Source organism: Odocoileus virginianus, chromosome 5, assembly GCF_023699985.2.
Source record: "Odocoileus virginianus isolate 20LAN1187 ecotype Illinois chromosome 5, Ovbor_1.2, whole genome shotgun sequence".
Taxonomy (NCBI): Eukaryota; Metazoa; Chordata; class Mammalia; order Artiodactyla; family Cervidae; genus Odocoileus; species Odocoileus virginianus.
In genome coordinates, this window is record NC_069678.1 from 74981171 (window position 1) to 75003439 (window position 22269).

The 22269-nt window shown below is 41.9% G+C and overlaps 1 protein-coding gene across 1 annotated transcript in view; it reads right to left on the bottom strand.

Annotated features, from left to right (window-relative positions):
• Positions 1 to 22269, bottom strand: part of LOC139035091 (uncharacterized) — a 90376-nt gene that overhangs the window by 49411 nt on the left and 18696 nt on the right. Inside the window, exon 2 of the mRNA XM_070467188.1 lies at positions 21049 to 21724. Within this exon, the coding sequence (XP_070323289.1) occupies positions 21049 to 21724 (676 nt within the window). The remainder of the gene's footprint in view (positions 1 to 21048; positions 21725 to 22269) is intronic.

Genomic DNA, 22269 nt, shown 5'->3' on the forward strand with positions numbered 1-22269 from the left:
TAACAATAAAGGAATTTTGAAAGTATGTTCACAATTTTCAAAAACTTAAAACACATCTTCTGGTTAACCTTCACAATAAAAGACAACTCAAAACTGGTAAGGAAGACACTGGTATGCATCAGTTCTATCTTTGAAACATCCAGTATAATAAATATGGAGGTTGAGGGCAGATACCTCAACAAATACATGTGATTATGAAGCTACAAAGTGGAGGGGGGGGACTACTACTGCACCTAAATACTGAAAATAAAGCTCATAAACTCAAAGATTGCTGAAACTCATCCACAGTAAGAGTGGTATATCTGCAGGTTTAAGGTATTTCTCTCCCTTGGACACTGGTAAATTTACACATGAACAAAAAGGAAAGTCTATCTTTTTGGCCAGTCTGTGAATTCATCCAAGTATATATCTATTCAAGAATATATTTAGGACTTCCCTGGTGATCCAGTCGTTAAGAATCTGCCTGCCAGTGCAGGGGACATGGGTTTGATTCCTGATTTGGGAAGATTTCACATGCTGCAGAGTAACTAAGCCTGTATGCCCCAACTATTGAGCCTGCACTCTAGAGTCTGCAAGCTGCAACTACTTCAGAGCCTGTGTTCTGCATCAAGAGAAGCCACTGCAATGAGAAGCCCGTGTTCCGCAACTGAAGAGTAGCCCCTGCTTTCCCCAACTAGAGAAAGCCCACGCACAGCAATGAAAACCCAGCACAGCCAAGTAAATAAGTAAATGATTTTTTAAAAATAATATATTGAGGAATTCTCCGCCAGTGGTTAGGACTCCATGTTTTCACTGCCAAGTGCCAGGTTCGATCCTTGGTCAGGGAACTAAGATCACATAAGTGACATGGTGCAGCAAAAGAAAAAAAAAAAAAAAACAACATTTACAGATCACCTACTATGTATGCTCAAACAGTTATTCTAAGAACTCTGAAAATAAGAAATTTCCAGCCCAATGGGGATCAGGGGACTAACAATATTTTCCATGAGAGATGAGTGTACAGAGACACAGCACTTAGTTCAGCAGAGAGAAAGTAAGAAAGATCGAAAGAGATATTTGAGATAAATGTGGAATCTGAGGAACGAGTCTCCTGCATAAATTAGTCTTTTCAAGGTACGCATATTGACTTGTCTAGGCTGGTCTTTTGTTACTTTTTAAAGTTTCATGTGTAATTAGAATATCTTAAAAATTGAAAGTACTCTATCTAGACAAACGTGTAAGAAAATTGGTTCTGAGAAAGGATATTCAAGAATTTAATTTAATTTAATCAATTTAAATAAATAAAATTAATAGCTCAAAAGACTAAAGTACTAACCTAGATCTCAGTTCACTCATCTATCCAAAGAAGAAACTAGCCTAGAAAATCTCTTAAGTACTCTCTGACTTCTAAAATTGACTTGACTGATTCAGTCAGTCAAACACTCAGTGGAGTTTATCTAACAATGCTGTTGAATTTATGGAAGTTTAAAAACAAGCTAGGTAATCTTATAAGCAAAGTTCAGGCTGCCTGAAGGCATCTAAGCACAATATGGGATGAGTTGAGTAAGTTCTTAAAGCACGGTCCACAGACTCCAGGAGATCTTCCAGAAAGAATATGAGGTCAAAACTATTTTCATACATATACTGAATCATTCTGTTGTACAACTGAAACTAATATAATGTTAAACGTGAGTTATACCCCTCAATTAAAAAAAAAAAATTTTCATAATGAGCTTCCCTTGTGCTCAGAGGGTAAAGAATTTGCACGCAATACATGAGACCCAGGTTCAATCCCTGGCTCGGGAAGATCCCCTGGAGAAGTGAATGGCTACCTGCTCCAGTATTCTTGCCTCAAGAATTCCATGACCGGAAGAGCCTGGAGGGCTATAGTCCATGGGGTGGCAAAGACTCGAACATGACTGAACGACTAAGCACACACACATTTTCATAATAACACTAAGATACAACAGCTTAGAATGCCTTTTCACTGTACTGACATCTGCACTGGTGGACATATTTGTGAGGGGCAAAAGCAAAAGTGGGAAGAGCTGTCTGCACTTGGGTGCGAATCAAGGCAGCAACACCAAATTGTATTAGTAGTCATATTCTTCACTGCCATGTACTCTCAATTAAAAAAAAAAATGCCAGTTTCACATGATTAATGAAGCAATAAAAATTATTAATTTTGTTAAATCAACTCTTGAGTAAACGTCTTTTTAATGTTCTGTGTAAAAAAATGGTAAGTATGAATAAGGCACTTGTACTGCACACCAAAGTGTAATGGTTGTCTTATGAAAGCATCTGCACAATCATTTGACATGCAGATTCAACTAGCCCCCTTTTCCATGGAACATACTTCAAAGAAAAGAGGGAATGACAAAGAGTGTGAATAGCAGAAGGAGATTCAGAGGAGATGGGTTAAATACTACAAGATATGCTTCCAGCCCTCCAATAACTGATAGCATAGCCTAGAAGTCAGATGGCAGTTTCCAGCTACAGTCCCTTGAGGATCCCTAGCTCTCAAGCTAAGACCACTGTCTTCCTGGATAGCTGATCACAGCACAGCACTAAAGCCTGGACATTTCTGTCAAATACAAGACCCTCTAATGAAGAATATTTGATGGAGCCCTCACTGGGTCTGAGACTCTGTCAGATCAGAAGCACATTGAGGCTCTTCCTGCCAATTCTGTTTCCTCCCTCTGGCCTTTCATATGAGTCCTCCCCCTCTCCCTTGTGAAAGGAGCTCAGTCGTGTCCAACTCTTTGCAACCACATGGACTATACAGTCCATGGAATTCTCCAGGCCATAATACTGGAGTGGGTAGCCGTTCCCTCGTCCAGGGGATCTTCCCAACCCAGGGGTCGAACCCAGGTCTCCCGCATTGCAGGAGGATTCTTTACCAACTGAGCCACCAGGGAACCCCCTCTCCCTTATACCTCTTGTATTCCCAACTCTGTCTTGACATTCACTTCCAGAACTCCAACTGGCACAGCTGGTACCAGAAATGGACTGAGAAAGGTAAGAAATGGGGTTTGGAAATTAGATCACTTCCTGCTGGCAATAAGGATCTCAACCAGTTGATGTGTGAGGCATGGGCAGTCCCTGGAACAAGCTGATGGCCCAAATGCTAAAACTTTCCTTGGAAAATGCTAAAACTTTCTTGGGAAAATGTTTCCAAAGAGGAATATTCCATCTGGTGTAATAACTGTGATGACTGAAAAGTGTAAGGGGAACAATACAAATAAGAACAATGGAATTGGCTGGCTGTTACGTGGCACTAACTCGCTAGCAGGGGCAACTGACTATTGGAAATTAAGTGTGGCTCTCTGGTAGCTCACAAAGAAGTCCTTATCATTTACAGTGAAAGAGCAGAAAGGGATAATTAAAGGCTGCAAGGCTTCAAAGAGGACTGAATCCTCATTCAGGGCAAGTTTGCTATGCTTAAGGTCAGGGCCCTGGTTTGGAAAACATGGAGGCCTGATAGATGGTGAAGGGATAAACAAGATGGTTGCCTCCAAAGACATTGACTCTGGCACGTCCCCCTCTATAGGAACACACTTCAGAGGTCTCTCTCCTGCAAGGCAACAAGAGCTCCCCTCAAAATCTGCCGCCCACCTCCATTCCTGGTTGCCATGATAATAATTAATGTTAATCCTGTTAAGGACATCTTGGGCTTGATAAGAGAGAAGACAGACAACACCCCAAAGGTGCTGCAAGAATTAGCCAGCATATACCAGCTGGATCAGTGAGGATATGGATGGATTTTGAGAGTATTTAATCAAGGTGGTCAAACATGACTGAATAAGGTAAAGTCTGGCTAGGAGGAGAGCCACTGTCGCAGAATATGGGGATTACCACTGTGACAATTCCCTGGTGGCTCAGCGGTTAAAGCGTCTGCCTGCAATGTGGGAGACCTGGGTTCGATCCCTGGGTCAGGAAGATCCCCTGGGGAAGGAAATGGCAACCCACTCCAGTATTCTTGCCTGGAGAATCCCATGGAGGGAGGTGCCTAGTAGGCTACAGTCCACGGGGTCGCAAAGAGTCGGACACGACTGAGCTATTTCACTAATCACTAACTCACTGCTAGTGACTCCTAGAAGCCTGGAAAAAATAGCCCACACTGAATGAAGTTCAAATGCCTGAATTAACATGGCAGAGAATGGATGATGGGATTAAAAGGCTCCAGAAAGGGGGGAATGCTGGAGTGGATATATTATGTGAGGTCAGAAGAATCACCAGTTATGTTCCATAAGATGGTCCATTAGACACAGCACTGACCAAGGCCACTAGAATACACGGGTGAGACAGGCATAAGCATCACTGAGAACGGGTGGCTCTCCTCTATAGTAGAGGCTGTCATGGAAACTGGTTCATTGATGAAGGCAATGATGGGGCTCAGAAGCCACAGCAGCCAGGCGGTGGCACTAAAAGCCAGAAGCTAGTGGACCACACTATCATCCTAACTTCCCAGGTAGGAGACAGCCAACAAAGCCTGATCCACAGGGAGCTGTGGAGGTAGTTAACAGAACTTGGTGTCATAAGAGCAAAACAGGCAATCAACAACAGTTCTGCTCATTACTACATTCACAATCAAAGCAAGCAAGAACAGACAAAAACAAAACTGAGAGGGCCTGCCTCAATAAATAACTACTATTCCTTGCCTAATTCCTGGACCTGAGTCAGGATCCAGACCCACGGATTTAAAGAGATGGCTGGGTCCCCAGGAGTAAGACCCTGAAACAAATATTATATATATATATATATATATCCCCAAAAGGATCTATGATTATTTACTCAGGTGACTATATAGGTATAGTGGGAAAAGGAAAATACCTAGGCATTTGAAGAACTACAGGCCACAGAGTCTAAGTTAGTGCTGATATCTGGAAACCTGGAACATCATTGGAACATCATGGCTCTACTACAGGGGAAGGAATATAGGAACTAAACAATTAATAGAATCCTGGCCAAAGAATAGTTTACTGTGGGTCCACTGTCCACTGACCCACCCAGCAGTTATTTTCCCAGGCCCTGAATATATAAATGGGATTGGCATACTTAGCAGTTCAAAGCCAAATGAGATTTTAAAATGTCTCCCTACTTCTTGGCCAAAAGAGTAAATCAAAAAAATATTGTCGGGGTGGAGGTAAGAGGAATGGCAGATATTAATGCCACCCTTAAGGGTCTCAAAGACACAGGAGTAGCGGTCCCTTTCATACGTTTAATTCACCAGTCTGTTCTGTGTAGAAACTAGCTGGATCCTAGAGAATTAGAGACTAACACAAGTTCAACCAAGTGGTAGCCATGGCCATAGCTATCATGCTGCTATGCTCAGTTGTGTTCAACTCTTTGCCACCCTATGGACTATAGTTACCCAGGCTCCTCTGTCCATGGGATTTTCCAGACAAGAATAATGAAGTGGGTTACCATCTCCTACTCCAAGCAATCTTCCCAACCCAGGGATCGAACCTGTGTCTCCTGCATCTCCTGCACTGCAGATGAATTCTGTACCACTGAGCCACTGCAGAAGCCCGTAGCCACCATGCAGGACGTAATATGTTTGCTACAGCAGAGAGAAGCCTCAGGTACACGGCACATGGGCTTCCCTCATGGTTCAGTGGTAAAGAATCCACTTGCCAATGTAGGACATGGAGGTTCCATCCCCGGGTTGGGAAGATCCCCTGCAGAAGGAAATGGCAACCCACTCAGTATTCTAGCCTGAGAAAGCCCATGGACAGAGGAACCTAGCAGACTATAGTCCATGGGGTCACAAAAGAGCTGGACACGACTTAGTGACCAAACAACAACAGCATGTCATGCAATCACTGATTTAGCTAATGAGTTCTTTTCTATCCCAATTAGAAACAGTTCCTTTCATGGGGAGTGAACAACAGGATACACTCAGTTTTGCCTCAGGGCTCTATTAACTGTCATACCTTGTCATAATATAGTCTGAAGAGACCTGAACTCAGAACAGAACACTAACCTTTAAAATCAACGACATGATGTTGTTCATGCAAGATGAACAAGAGACGGCTAGCATTCCCAAGGAGATATATCCAAAGGATGAGAGAAAAACTACAAATATTCAAGGGTCTGCCATTTCAATGAAGTTTTGGGAATCCAATGGTTAAGGTTATGCCAACACTCCCTTCCCCAAAGCAAAAGACAAACTGCTGCACCTTGTATCTCCACTATTTAAAAAAAGGGAAAAAAAAGGGAAGCACAAGGTCTGGTAGATTTCTTCAGATTCTAGATACAACACATTCTATACACTGCTCTGGCCCATGTACTGAGTAGTATGAAAGGCTGTCAGCTTTGAGTGGCATAAACACTCTACAGTAGATCCAGGTTGTAGAGCAAGCAGTTCCTACGCCACTGGAGGTATAAACGGTGGGGAAAGTTGCAGTATAGCATTTACAGCAAGCCCCAGTGGGAGAGGTACAATGCAGGCCCCTGGAGTTCTGCAGAAAAGTTAACGCTATTAGAAAACAGTTTCTGGTGTGCTACTGGGCTCTGGAAGAGATAGAACACTTGACCATTGGGCACCGTATGTCCAGAACTGCCCATAAGCAGGGTTCAACAGGAAGCTCTCCAAGTCGTAAAGTCAAGTGAGCTCAGCAATAATCCATTATGAGACAGAAATAGTATAACAAAAATCAAACCCAAGTAGAACCAAAGGGCACAAGTAAGCTATGTAAGTAGGCAGGCAAGACTTGCCTGACATCTACCACAGCTGTGCCAGCACCCTTCTTCAGCTCACATCTATAACTGTTTGGGGGATCCTATGAAACCAACTTGGGGCTTCCCTGGTGGCTCAGTGGTAAAGAATCTAACTGCAATGCAGGAGACTCCGGTTCGATCCCTGGGTAGGGAAGATCCCCTGGAGGAAGGCATGGCAACCCACTCCAGTATTCTTACCTGGAGAATTCCATGGACAGAGAAGCCTCGTGGGCTACAGTCCAGAGGGTCGCACAGAGTCAGACATGACCTGAAGTAACTAAGCAGCAGCAGCATGAAATCAACTTAAGGAGGACATAACCAAAGTTTTGCTTACAACAGGTCAGGTCAGTATGTGAATGCACACTGGGAAAGAAAAAAAAAAAGGCTTCAGGGACTTCCGTGGTGGCCCAGTGACTAAGATTTCATGCTCCCAATGCAGGAGACCTGGGTTTGATTCCTGGTCAGGGAACTAGATCCCACACACCACAACTAAGACCCCATGCAGCCAAATAAATTAAAAAAAATTAAAAAACAAAACAAAAACCCAATAGCTTCATTACAGCTACACTTAGGGGTGACCTTGACAGTGGAAAGGGAAAGTCTCCCTAAGATTTAGCTTTGATACACTTTGTGCAGAAAGAAAAGTGGTCTGAGACGAGAATATACAGACTTATGGGCAATACAAATGGATTGAGTACCTGGTTAGGGGTCTTTAAGGAAAAAGACTGTACAATGGATGCAAAAAGATGTGAGTGGAGACAAATGAATTAATATACGGGAGTGAACATAAAGTATGAAAATCTTCTCCAGGTGTTAATGTCCACCAGAAAGCATCCAATGCAGAAGAGGCAAGCAACCAAGCAGACAAAATGACTCAGACAGCTGACATTAGCCACCCCAGAACTGGCACATGGAGACAGGAACAGAGAAGCCACTCTAACAGAAGTGAATGGATGCAGAGGAGGAGGCATGGACTCCCACTTACCAAGGCTTAACCAGGCTACTGCCGACTCTGAATATTCAACCTACGAGCAACAGAGACCAACACCGAGCCCCCAGTACAGCACTATACCTCACGCTGACCAGCTGGCTCTAGATGACAAGCTGACCACTTGTGTTACTCCCTCTTGAAAGGGCCAGTGACTGATCCTCACGAGTATTCAAAAGATACTTATTCCAGGTATGGGTTTGTGTTTCCAGCCACACGACTAAAAAAAAGGCTTAGAGAGTGCTTGACCCACAAACATGGAGTCCCACATAATGGAGCATCCAACCAAGGGAACCACTTCATCATGAAGGAAATATGGCAGTGGGCCCATATCCATGGGACCAAGTGGTCTTATCACAAAAAGGCAGCCAGGCTTATAGATTATTGGAATGACCTACTAAGGACACAGCCAGTGTACCAGCTCAGAGGCAAGAATGGTACAATATCCTCTAGAATGCAGTATATGTACTGATTCAAAGCTATGTTTCCAGTTGGGTCTAAGAACCCATAGATTCAAGAACCAAAAGGTAGAAGCCAAAATGACCCCCCACTTACCATCATCCCCAGTGATCCACTGGAGGTCTCCAGTGGATTCCCAAACACTGGGCTCTACAGAGTTAGAGGTCCTGGGCACACTTGCCAGGAGACATATCAAGGATCATACCTGAGCATTTGGGACTCTGTGTGACCAGGGACCAGGAGACAAGAAGAATCACTACCATGGCAGAGCTAATTAAACCTCATCCTCAGGAGAAGTGGGGCTGCTGTTACATAATGGGATCAAGGAGTATGTGTGGAATTCAGATGATCTACTGGGTACCACTTGATACTCCCCTGCCCAACTGTGACTGTGAATGGAAAAACACAACCACTTCACCCTTAGAAGAGTATTGTTTTCAGACCCTTCAGAAAGGTTTGGGTCATATCACTAGATAAACCACCAAGACCTTCAGAAATGATAGCTGATGGCAAGAATTCAGACTGGATAGTGGAGGAGACAATGAGAACCACTGTGACCCTAAGACTAGCTACAGAGAAGGAGGCTGAAGCCTGTCTCACTGTCCTACTTCTTCTAACTTTCCCATCAGGAAGAGAAGGCCATGGAAAAGGGAGGAGTTGCTCTCAGAAAATGTTTAGAGACATAGATCGATACAGCATAAAAAAAGGACTATAGCATTCACTTGCCTCTCCCTTCAAAAAAGAACTTGCATTCATGGGCAAAGGGTACAATTAGCTAACAGCCTCCAGCTGCAGCATATCAGAATTCATCTCAGCTTTCCAGTGGAGGCCATACTCTTCTTGGGCAGTTCCTTGTTGTTCAGTCTGATTCTCTGCAACCCCATGGACTGTATTCTGTTAGGCTCCCCAGTCCATGGGATTTCCCAGGCAAGAGCACTGGAGTAGGCTGCCATTTCCTTTTCCAGGGGATCTTCCCCACCCAGGGATTGAACTCTAATTTCCTGCATCGGCAAGTAGATTCTTTACCGCTAAGCCACCAGGGAAGTCTGGGCAGCTCCTAGCCAGTGACTAAACACAGTGGGTATTCTAGAACCTAGCCATTTCTTCTAATAAGAAGTTTTTGCTCTTGAGTTTCTTATTGAGTTGACTGAGTTTTTTTTTCCCCCCAGATCTGCATCATAGATTGAGGCTCTCCTTGATCAGTTCAGTTTCCTCTCCCTTTCCCATCATGGGCATCCAGCTCAGTGATTCCCAGGGGACCAAACCAACACACTATTCAATTAGTTCTTTATATGGATTATCCCATTTAGCCTACTAAAGTATTACTGCTATTCCCTTTTTACAGATGAGGAAACTGAGGCACAGAGATGAAGACTTGTACAAGATCACAAGGCAAAAGCAGTGAAACTAAAATATGAACCCAGGCATTGTGAGCTTTGAGTCACTATACCAGGGAAGACAAGAAATTATCTTGTCATCTTCAGATATTAAAATGAGAGCAAATGTTTATCCTGTATAATTTTAGAGGTAAACAAAAAAAGGATAGATACTAAAGAAAAGCAGATCTTATTTATAAAAGAAATTTTCTAATAATCAGCAGTAACCAACAACAGAATGAAGTCCTTCAGAAATAAGCAGAGCCAATCACCGAAGGGTTGAAATAGCCATGGATATTGTGAAGAGTGAGGCTTTATAAAACAGATAAAAGTTTATCTAGATCAGTAAAAGCTTTACTACTAAGTATCATGTGGAAAAAATGGTTCCACAGTCAATTAGTCTGGGTAACAGATCACTAAATAAAGTGAAACAAATTCTTTACTTTTACTCTTCAGTTTTTAAAATACTAATGTGCAGTTACAAATCTCTGAGGGATCTAGTATGCTGGGGGTGGGGGGGGAGTATTTGACTAAAGAACACCACTTCCTTGCTCCTGGTCAAGGATTATTTCTTTGCTAAATCAAGATTCACTGATTCAAAGACTCCAGAAGCTGACAAGGAAAAGCATGATAGTTTTCTAACTGGGTAACAATTTTCCAGCCAGCCAAAACATCACCTGATTACCTACATGTCAATATTAGCATATCTAATACCTCCAGGGTGGGTAGGCTATATAAAAGTTGTCACTAAAATGCACTTCATCCTTTTTGAATGCAAAACACACCCTACTTTGCTTTATAAACAAATTATCTTAAGATCCACAATAATGGGACCACATTTTAATTACTGAATTCCCACTTTATGAGCAAGATGAAAGTTTTAATTATTTCAAGTGTGCTAGTGGTGACCTGGTTATTTTCACGTAATACAGTTTGACATGCATTTTCCACAAATATAAACATCACAAGAAAGGGCAGAAGAGGGAATTCCCCGGCAGTCCTGTGGTGAGGACTCACTGCTTTCACTGCCAAGGGTGTGGGTTTGACCCCTAATTGGGGAAGTAAGATCCCACAAGCTGCAGGGCACAGTCAAAAAAGAATAAAAAACAACAAAAAAAGGGAAAAAAAAGGGGGAGGGGGCTGGGCAAAAGAAGGGGAATAATAGGTAGAGAGGGAAGAGACCTTAGCCACAAACTATTCACCCAGCTAATTTCCAGAGTTTCTGTGTTTTTATTCAGAACTACATTCTCTTTAATCATTCAGGGATTGTAAATCACAATCCCTTGACCTTGATTCTCCTATCTTCCTCAGCCACTACCAATAAACCACTGCCACCCATTCTGTTACTTCATTAATGACATTTAGTCACCATTGCCTAGAGTTGTTCACATACCAACTATCTTTTCATTGAGCTCTTCTTTAGAAATATTGAACAGACTATTAATTGTGGAAACGGCTTTAACATCTAGCCCATCACACAATTTCAGGTCAGAGAAATGAGGTCCAGAGGTCAGTTATTATACTTATCTACTAATCACAAAGCAGGCACACTACTTCAAAAATAAGTGTATGAAAGCAGAAATTCCCAAAATACACGCATGTATACATTTTTAAAAATGAATACAAATAGCTACGTGCCAGTAGCACACTTCAAAGGCAAATATCCACCAAAATCAATCAACTAAAGTTGTGCTCTCCTAATTTGAATACTCCCTTAAGCAGTATGGAAAATCTTAGGATAAAACAAATACAGAACACATGGGGAAGTTCACTTGATGAAAAAGACTGGACTTTGTAGTCAGTTATATGGTCTGAATCGTGGATGTGGGCTTAGGAAAGTCAATAAAACTCTCTAAGCCTGTTTCTTCAGATGTAGAACATCCATGACACCATGGATATTACAGGATCATTCTAAGAATTCTAAACAAAAAAAAAAAGAATTGTGAATAACAGACATGAAACACCTATTAGAAAGATGGCACACTGTTGACAAAACTTTTGTACATTACACAAATAAGTAATAAAAGGCAAAAGAAATCAAGGAAAATTTTGTTAACCTGGGAGCACTGGATAATCGGGTAAGCAGAAATAAGAGTGAGGAATGATCAGGTTGGAAGCAGACCATGAAGGGCTGTGCCAGAATAAAGAATTTCAATCTTTCTTTTTAACCTCTGAGCAAAAATTTCTAAGAGTGACCTCACAATAATCTCAAAAATAATTTAATTTAGCTACTAATTTAAAAACAAACAAACAAAAAACTATGGACAGCAATTATATCACCAGAATCACAAGATTCTAAATGATGAAATTCTGAAGTTTAAAATTTTTTTCTCAAAGTGGCAGTGTTTTACTTCAAACAATTAGAGATTGTTTCTCTCAATTTAAAATGAGAAATGGAGACTAATGTTTACATAAAGCTTAAGGGAATATTTTCACAAAATTCTGATACTGCTTGCTCTTTATTTTAATAAAGGGAATTCGGAGATAGGCTCTGCTGAGGTTTAAAAAAATAATAAAAACATTTACCATTTATCTTTCTTCATTTAAATAAAACGAATTCTGGCAGATAAGCTACCAAACCTTACTATGAGAGGTTAAAGAAGAACTATATTACAAACAGAAATGTTTACATTTTCATTCATCCCAGCAAAAGACTCCAGAACTACTGTTTTTTTTAATAACTATATAGAAATTATGGCATCCAAAGCAACTTATAAGACTGTGTAAAAACCAGTTATATAATCTTGTATAACTTTCAAGCTCACTCAGTTCAAAGTTAGCATTAAAAGATCTAACAGTGATCATAATCAAATGGGAAAATACTGAAGGTGATCCACTGTATGTAGAATGAAGCCCCAAAATGCATTCTGTTTACTCAAACAATGGTTCCCTGGAGAATTTCCTAACTAGTTTGAAAAAACTTTAGAAACATAAGCAAGTCATTATTGCTGATTTTGAACTGTGTCCTACAAAACCTCACAGAAAAGATTTTAATAACCTTTTCCCTGAATGGGAACAAACAATAGGGGGCCATCCTACATACAAGTATAAAGAACTTTGCTGTAAATAATTTGTATCTTTGACTAATCTGTATTTATACAGAATTACATCTCATGGGGAGGTAATGACAATCCTTAAAACCTGTCAGAACTGAGTACTTAGAAACGCTAATAGGTAAATTTGCAACTGTACTCTTACCTTCTAAGAAATATTTTAGCAGTTAGCAGAAAACTAAACCTAAGGTTTACAACTGCATTTTACTGACAAAAATTCTTAGAATTCAATCTTTTAGTTGAAGTACCCATACCACTATCTTCATCACCACCCAATGTGGTTAACCAGCTCACTGTTTACTAAACATGAAACTAAAAAGTACATGCCATTCATCCTCAAGCCAAAAACCCCTTCTCATCGAAGAATCTGGCAATTTATCTGCAAGTAAAAGTTTCAACAACTTACCTAATGACTGTAAATAAAAGTTACAAATCTCAAATAAAGCCTTATCTTACCACTTCACACCCACTAGGATGGCTATGCAGTTAATTTAAAAGACAGATAACAAGTGTTTTGAGGATGTGAAGAATCTGTGGTAATGTAAAATGGTGCAGTTCCTCAAAAAGGTTTAAATAGTTACCATATGACCCTGGCAATTTCACTTCTAAGTATATGCCCAAGAGAAATGAAACCACATAAAATATCCAAAGCAACATAATTCATGATAGTGAAAAAGTTGAAACCACCCAAACTGAATGGATAAATTAAACTGGTATTATCCATAAACCCCTGCATGGATCACAGCCTTGTTGTGGCGAAGGGGCTTGTGTAACTCAATGAAGCTATGAGCCATGCCTTGCAGAGCCACTCAAGACGGATGGGTTACAGTGAAGAGTTCTGACAAAACATGGTCCACTGGAGAAGGAAATGGCAAACCACTCCAGTATTCTTGCCCCAAGAACCCCATGAACAATACAAAAAGGCAAAAAGATATGACACCAGAAAAGGAGCTCCCCCAGGTTGGAAGGTGTCCAATATGCTACTTGGGAAGAGCAGAGAGCAACTACTAATAACTCCAGAAAGAAAGAAGCAGCTGGGCCAAAGAAGAAATGATGCACAGTTGTGGATGTGTCTGGTGGTGAAAGTAAAGTTCAATGCTGTAAGTAACAACACTGCATAGGAACCTGGAATGTTAGGTCCATGAATCAAGGTAAATTGGACATGATCAAGCAGGAGATGGCAAGAGTAAACACTGACATCTTAGGAATCAGTGAACTAAAATGAATGGGAATGGGAAAATTTAATTCAGATGACCATTATATCTACTACTGTGGCGAGAATCTCTTAGAAGAAATGGAGTAGACTTGATAGTCAACAGAAGAGTCAGAAAGGGCAGTACTTGGGTGCAATCTCAAAACAACAGAATGATCTCAGTTTGTTTCCAAGGCAAACCATTCAACATCCCAGTAACCCAAGTCTACATCTTAAACACTGATACTGAATAAGTTGAAGTTGACCACTTCTACGAAGACTTATAAAACCTTCTAGATGTAACACCAAAAAAAAAAGTGTCCTTTTCATCATAGGCGATTGGAATGCAAAAGCAGGAAGTCAAGAGATACCAAGGCAAATTTGGCCTTGGAGTATAAAATGAAGCAGGGCAAAGGCTAACAGAGTATTGCCAAGAAAACACATTGGTCATAGGGAATGAAAGAGACAACTCTACACATGGACATCATCAGATAGTCAATACTGAAATCAGATTGATTATACCTTCTGCAGCCGAAGATGGTAAAGCTCTACAGAGTCAGCAAAAACAACCTGGAGCTGATTGTAGCTCAGATCATGAGTCCTTATTGCAAAATTCAGGTTTAAAATGAATAAAGTAGGGAAAACCACAAGGTCATTACCTAAATCAAATCCCTTATGAACAGACAGTGAAGGTGACTAGTAGATTCAAGGGATCAGATCTGGTAGACAGAGTACCTGAAGAACTATAGACAGAAGTTCATAACACTGTACAAGAGGCAATGACCACAAAAATCCCAAAGGAAAAAAGAGAAGAAGGCAAAGTGGTTGCCTGAGGAGGCTTTACAAATATGCTGAGGAAAGAAGTGAAAAGAAAGGGAGAAAGGGAAAGATATACCCAATTGAATTCAAAGTTCCAGAGAATAGGAAGGAGAGATAAGAAGGTCTTAACTGAACAATCCAAAGAAATAGAGGAAAATAATAGAATGGGAAAGACTAGAGATCTCTTCAAGAAAATTGGAAATATCAAGGGAATATTTCACGCAAGGAAGGACACAATAAAGGACAGAAGTGGCAAGGACCTAATAGAAGCAGAAGATATTAAGAAGATGTGGCAAGAATATATAGAAGAACTATACAAAAAAGTCTTAATGACCAGGATAACCACGATGGGTGTGGTCACTCACCTAGAGCCAGACATCCTGGAATGTGAAGTCAAGTGGGCCTTAGGAAAAACTACTACAAACAAAGCTAGTGGAGCTGATGGAATTCCAGCTATTTCAAATCCTAAAAGATGATGTTGTTAAAATGCTGCACTCAATATGGCAGTAAATTTGGAAAACTCAGCAGTGGCCACAGGACTGGAAAAAGTCAGTTTTCATTCCAATCCCAAAGAAGGGCTATACTAAAGAATGTTCAAACTACCGAATAATTGTGTTCATTTCACATGCCAGTAAAATTATGCTCAAAATCCTTCAAGCCAGGCTTCATCAGTACATGAACTGAGAACTTTCAGATATACAAGCTGGGTTTAAAAAACGCAGAGGAACCAGAGATCAAATTACTAACAATTGTTGTATCATAAAGAAAGCAAGGAAATTCCACAAAAACACCTACGTCTGCTTCATTGACTATGACTCTAGCATAGTGTGTATCCTTCACTGTGTGGATCACAACAAACTGTGGAATATTCTTCAGCTCAGTCGTGTCCGATTCTTTGCAACCCCATGGACTGCAGCACGGCAGGCTTCCCTGTCCATCACCAACTCCCAGAGCCTGCTCAAACTCATGGCCATTGAGTCGGTGATGCCATCCAACCATCTCATCCTCTGTTGTCCTTTTCTCCTCCTGCCTTCAATCTTTCCCAACATCAGGGTCTTTTCCAATGAGTCAGTTCTTTGAATCAGGTGGCCAAAGTATTGGAGTTTCAGCTTCAGCATCAGTCCTTCCAATGAATATTCAGGAATGATTTCCTTTAGGATGGACTGGTTGGATCTCCTTGCTGTCCAAGGGACTCTCAAGAGTCTTCTCCAACACCACAGTTTAAAAGCATCAATTCTTCAGCATTCAGCTTTCTTTATGATTCAACTCTCACATCCATATATGACTATTGGAAAAACCATAGCTTTGACTAGATGGACCTTTGTCAGTGAAGTAATGTCTCTGCTTTTTAATATACTGTCTAGGTTTGTCATGGCTTTTCTTTCAATGGAAACAGTGATAGAATTAGAACCTTACATGGAACAACAAACAGGTTCAAAACTGGGAAAGGAGTACATCAAAGCTGTATATTGTCATCCTGTTTATTTAACTTATATGCAGAATACATCATGTGAAATGCTGAACTGGATAAATCACAAGCTGGAATCAAAAATGCCAGAAGAAATATCAACAACTTCAGATACGCAGATGATACCACTCTAATGGCAAACAGAAGGAGGAAAAAATGCAAGCAGTGACATTTTATTTTCTTGGGCTTCAAAATCACTGCAGACAGTGACTGAAGCCACGAAATTAAAAGACACTTGTTCCTTGGAAGAAAAGCTATCACAAACCTAGATAGCATATTAAAAAGCAGAGACATCACTTCGCTGACAAAGGTCCAGATAGTCAAAACTATGGTATTCCAGTAGTCATGTACAGATATGAGAGCTGGACCATAAAGAAGACTGAGTGCCAAAGAATTGATGCTTTCTAACTGCAATGCTGGAAAAGACTCCTGCGAGTACCTTGGACAGCAAGGAGATCAAACCAGTCAATCCTAAAGGAAATCAACCCTGAATATTCATTGGAAGGACTGATGCTAAAGCTGAAGCTCCAATACTCTGGCCACCTGATGCAAAGAGCTGACTCACTGGAAAAGACCCTGATGCTGGGAAAGACCGAGGGCAAGAGGAGAGGGGGACCGCAGAGCACGAGATGGCTGGATTGCATCACTGACTCAATGGACACGAGTTTGAGCAAACCCCAGGAAACAGTGATGGACAGGGAAGACTGGCATGCTGAAGTTCATGGGACAGCAGAGTCGGACACAACTTAGCAACAACAATGTGGCTCAGTGGTAAAGAATCCACCCACCCAAGCAGGAGACACGGGTTCGATCCTTGGGTCAGGAAGATCCCCTGAAGAAGGAAATGGCAACCCACTCCATTATTTTTGCCTGGGATATCCCACGGACAGAAGATCCTGGCAGACTATAGTCCATGGGGTCACAAAGAGTTGGACACGACTTAGTAACTGAGCACACACACACATGCACACACAACATTTAAATTATTTTATTAAATAAGACTGACAGTATTATAAAGTATAAGACATTCCACTAACTACACAATTAAAATACTAATTCTGATACTTTAGCTTCTCCCTAATTTAGCAATATCTAATAGTTACATGTTGACTATATTGATTTTATTTTCTTATAGTAAACTCTATAAATAATCACCTTTCAAGCTCTTTCAAACAGAAGTAAATAAGAAGTATATTTTCCACTTCCAGGGTAACACTGATTTACCAGGACTCATGGGGTTGAATTACAGCTCTGACTTACACATTATACCATTTAATCCTTGCTATAATCCTATAAGGTGGGCATTATCAGATTCATTTTCTAGGAGAATAAATTGAGGCTTATAAGAGGTAAGAACCTTGTCCACGGTTAATGGGTTATAAGAAAAGACTGGACCCCATATCTGACATGCTACAAGAATCTAGTTCTAATCTACAGCAGTATGTAAGGAAAAGTCTATGTTTTGAAGATTCATCAATAAACTGATGCTGCTTTTTGAAAACTAAGAACTATTACTATTCAGTAACTGCAACTATGTACCTCTCACTGATTATTATATACTAAGAATATTGTTCTATACAATGCAAGTAAAACCAAAGATCATGCAAAACTCTGAAAATGAATAACTGAAAATCAACAAAATTCTGAAAATGTAACATGTATATATTTTCACAGAAAATGGCTAATTTTTAGCTAAACACAGGGAATAGTTAATTTGTTAGCTAAAAATGAAATGGAAAATATGTTTAGTAGTTAAGATCAAAATAGTTTTCCATCAAAAAAAAATTTGCTTTTAAAGTCCAAAAGTAAACTCATTCTCTAAAAAATTAAAGCTACCAAGTTTTAAGGCACACAGAAATTCCAATGCCTGGTTTTATTCTCATTTTCCCCAAAATAAGGAAAGAAAGTAAATATTTATTGAGCACCTTCTATGTGACAGACACTGAACTAACTGCTTTTGACCACTTTTATCCCACGGAATGCCTGAGTACTAAGGGGTACTGTTACTCCAGCATCACATAAGAAAAAACTCAGGATCTAAATGTCACATTGCTCTAGGGTGTAGTAACACTGCAGAAAGGGTTCCTACTCACATCTGACTCCATGCTCTGCACCACATCATACAATTAACAACCAGAAAACACACCATTTATGAACATGAGAATTTAAATTAAAATTCAAGCCGTTATCTCTTAAATAAGCTTTGTGCCTGTGCCACTAGTCTGCGGCCAGTACAAAAAAAGTGCCAAACAAAAGTTTATTGAATGGAATGTAACAGAGGAAGAAATGGGATCAACTCCACTCACATCTTCTTTTTAATTTTTCTTTTTGAAGAAGGAAATGGCAACCCACTTGAATATTCTTGCCTGGAGAACTCCATGGACAAAGGAACCTGGCAGGCTACAGTCTATGGGGTTGAAAAGAGTCAGACACGACTATCACTCACTCACTCATAAACACACCAAAGAATCATGTAATATATATTCCCTGACTCTTGAGCCTCCCACACACACACACCATCTTTCTAAAGGAGCTAATGTAAAACTATTGCTCACAAGTAACATATATGATTCTTTCCTTAAAAAATAAAACACTGAATCAGGAAACAGAAGAAGGAATGAACATATATAAAAATTATTAATATCTGTAAAGGGCAAGCTACTGGATTAAACACAGAAGCTTGAAAGAGAGATCCAGCATGTTCCCCCCGACTACACTTGTCTGGTTCTGCCTTATAACATTTAATTAAACATGTCCTGCTTCCACAATTACCTAGTTGCTCACAGAGACCTTGGTCATTTCCTGTTTCTTAGAACACCAAAGACAGGACCTCACACTTAATATTGGTAGCTAAAATTTTATAAAGATCTTTACACATTACAAAACTTTTCCAAACGCATTTACCCTAAAAGCCTTGCATAAGTATAATAACTATCTGTATTTTACAGATAATGACATTGAAATCCAAGATTAAGAGCCAAGGTAAGTAGGCAGGTATCCTTCTGTAACATCACAGCTAACAGAAAAGGCTCTCAAAAATGTGTTTGATTGAATCAGCTGTCCCTCAAAATATTATTTTTCTAAGAGTATAACACCACATCATGTATGAGATAATGAATGATCTGTTGCTATGAGAAATGACTATATTGCCACTTAAGACTTATAGACTTGCTAGAAAACAGATACCTTCATTCAGCTTGACAAGGTTAATTAATTTTACCAGTGATACTTAAACTTTAGAAGGACTAAGAACTGACTAGCTTGATAAAAATTAAGCTCTTGGATCATCACCATCTCTAAAAATTCTGATTCAAGGGGCCAGCAATCTGCATATTTTAATAAGCACTCTTAGCTGATTATAATGTTGGTAGTCTTTAGAGACACATTAAGAAATGAATTAGATTTGTTTAAACTTAATCTACCTCCCCAAAATGTTTTAATGAAGGCCATTTTTTTACAGCTATATTTAAGCAAAAATCTTCCAAAAACAATACTAGACTATGGCATCTAATAGGATAGGTCCCCCAAAAGCATTTAACACACAAAACCTCCTTCCACCTGGAGCTTCACACACTGCACAGGAGGTAAATTAGGGGTCTTTTAGGTAGTTACCTATGTTAAATTCTGTTTTAATTGAGGAAATCAACTATGACTGCAATGTAATTTAGTAAAACATTTTTATAGGTCTAATACAAATGGCTGGCAACAGTAAAATGGAACGGTTAACTCTGAACCTAACACAGAAATAATCACTTGAAAATCACCAACAATACAAGCCCATTTTTAAACTTTAAATAACCATCAAAATGTTCTGTCAGATTATGGATGAATTTTCCCCCATTATAAAATAATTACTGAGGGTTGGCACACACCTCTGTGTACTTTCTGAATTTTCTACAATAAGCATATTTTTTTCAGGACTGTAAGTTTTATAAGCACTTAATTCTACAACCTTCACATGCATAATAGAAAACAATAATCCAAACCACGTTTATCATTACCTATAAATACTCTAATACCTAAGGTATCAAATCATGATCACTAACTTTTCTTTTTACATTAATACTAGGACAAATCACTTACCTACTAAAATTTAGAATGTCCTATTTCTATCAGCTATCTGTTATTAGGATAGTTAGCATGACTTTAAAATCCTCTTGTCATTCATCCTATGGATCTATTTAGGGAAATAATTTTGTAACGAGGACTGAGGCATTAAAACATTTACACTCTATGGCAGGGGTGGGGATGGGGGGCCACACCTTTGTTAAAAAAGAAAAAAAAATGATGTTTTTCTAATTGTAAGTATTTATCTAGGAAACTTAACATCGCAAAGCTGGAATGGGGCTTTCTCCAAGGCAGACCACGCTGAAGAGCAAAATGTAACAGAAGAAGGCAGAGATGAGCTCCCGGTAGGTGATGAAATTTCACCTCAAATAAGACGCAAACGGTTGTTTTCAGCCCAGTCAGGTGGGGGAATGACACTCCAGGAGTTCCAAGGGCTTTCGCGGCCCCGCACTTTCGGCGCGGGCTCTCTCACCGTGCCCTCCCGCCCCTCCCCCAGGGACTCTGCGGGACTCAGCACCGGGCGCGGAGAAGCCCAGGCTGTTCGCAAACAGGCGTCCTTGCCTCCCTCCGGGATGTACGTGCGGGGCCCTGGGTAAGAGGCTGCGCTTTCCCGGGCCCGCGGCCAATCCAAAGGTTGCCAGCGACCCTGCCAGCCCCCGGCTCCACACACCCGGCCGCCCCGCTGCCCAGGCCGGAGCGAGGGCTTCCCGGCGTCGCGGGGCCTAGTCGCCCCCCACGCGCCTCCAGCTTCTCGGGGGACGCGAGGAGGAAGGGCTGAGCCGCCCGCCCCCCCACCAGCCGCGGGGTGGGGAGGCGGCCGCCGCGACCGGACGCCCCGTCCGCCCGGCCCGAGGACTTGCCGCCAGGGCCCTCCTGGGCGGCCGAAGGCCAGCGAGCCGGGGACCGCGCCGCACCACACTCACCTCGAGCAGCGGCCGCTGCCGCCTCAGCATGGCCGGGGGGGTAGTCCCTGAGCCGACAGCCTCCTCCGGAGGGCACCGGCCCGGCCCCAGGCGCCGCCGCGAAGCCTCCCACTCCTACAGGGGCTGCGGTCGCCGCTGTTGCTGAGGCCCGGCGCCCGCCAGACCGCATCGGGCTCCCCGGCCTCCGCAGCCACGCGGATCCCGCAGGAGCGCCGCCGAGCCGGGCCGGGGGCGCAAGGCTGCGGCGGGACGACCGAGGTGCTGCAGGCGGGGATCCTCCGCGAAGCCTCCAGCGTCGCCGTGGCCGCTCCTGCCGCCGGCGCCGCTGGGCCACAGCGCCCCCTGGACCCCACGCCCGGCTACGGCGCCGGGACTGCGGCGGCCGCCCGGGCACGAGCGGTAGGGAACGCGAGGGAGCGCGGCCTGAGGTTGGCGGGGGCCGGGTGCTCCCTGCGCCGCCCTCGGGTCCCCGGCCCGCCCCCCGAAGACGCCTCCCGGGACCCGGAAGCCCCTCGGTCCCCACCGAGCTTGATGCGTCCTCTCCCCACTTCCCAATCTTCAGGCCCTGAGCATCTTTGCACCTTTCCCTTCTCTCCAGAAGGTACGTGAACAATCCTGGCACTCGGACCTTCACCTGAGAGCGGGAATGTGAGGCGGTCTTCTCGTTTTCATCTCTCTTGATTCAAGGGGGATCCCTCCTAATCCCTTCAGTGTGTCTGGATATAAGAAGTGACCCAGAATCAACCTCCCTCCCCCCCCCACCACCCCACCCCCACCCAGTCCTCTCCCAAAACAGACGAAGGAATTGTCTTTGACCTTAATTTATTTTGGATCTAGTGGCAGATCATCTGAGGAATTTCCTTCAGATTCCAAACCCTTAACCCCCAACCTCCCCCACAATAGAAAAACAATAATATCCAGAGCAAGAGAAGAGTTAACCAATGAGTTGTCTGGAAATTCATAAGTAACTTACAGGTAAGAGAAGAATTATCCATCTATTCTAACTAACCTACTCCCCCGCCTCCGTCTCTACTCTTCCTCCCGCAACCCCTGCCAAATCCCAGGTGAAGTTTTGTAGGAAGGAAATTGTTACACAGCCAGGACTGTGGAAGGGCTGTGGAATTGTTCTGTTTGCAGACACCTCACATTCGATCCCACTCAAAGTCTAGGGTGCAAACATCAGAACCAAAAACAAAACAAACGAAAAAACTACCAGAGGGA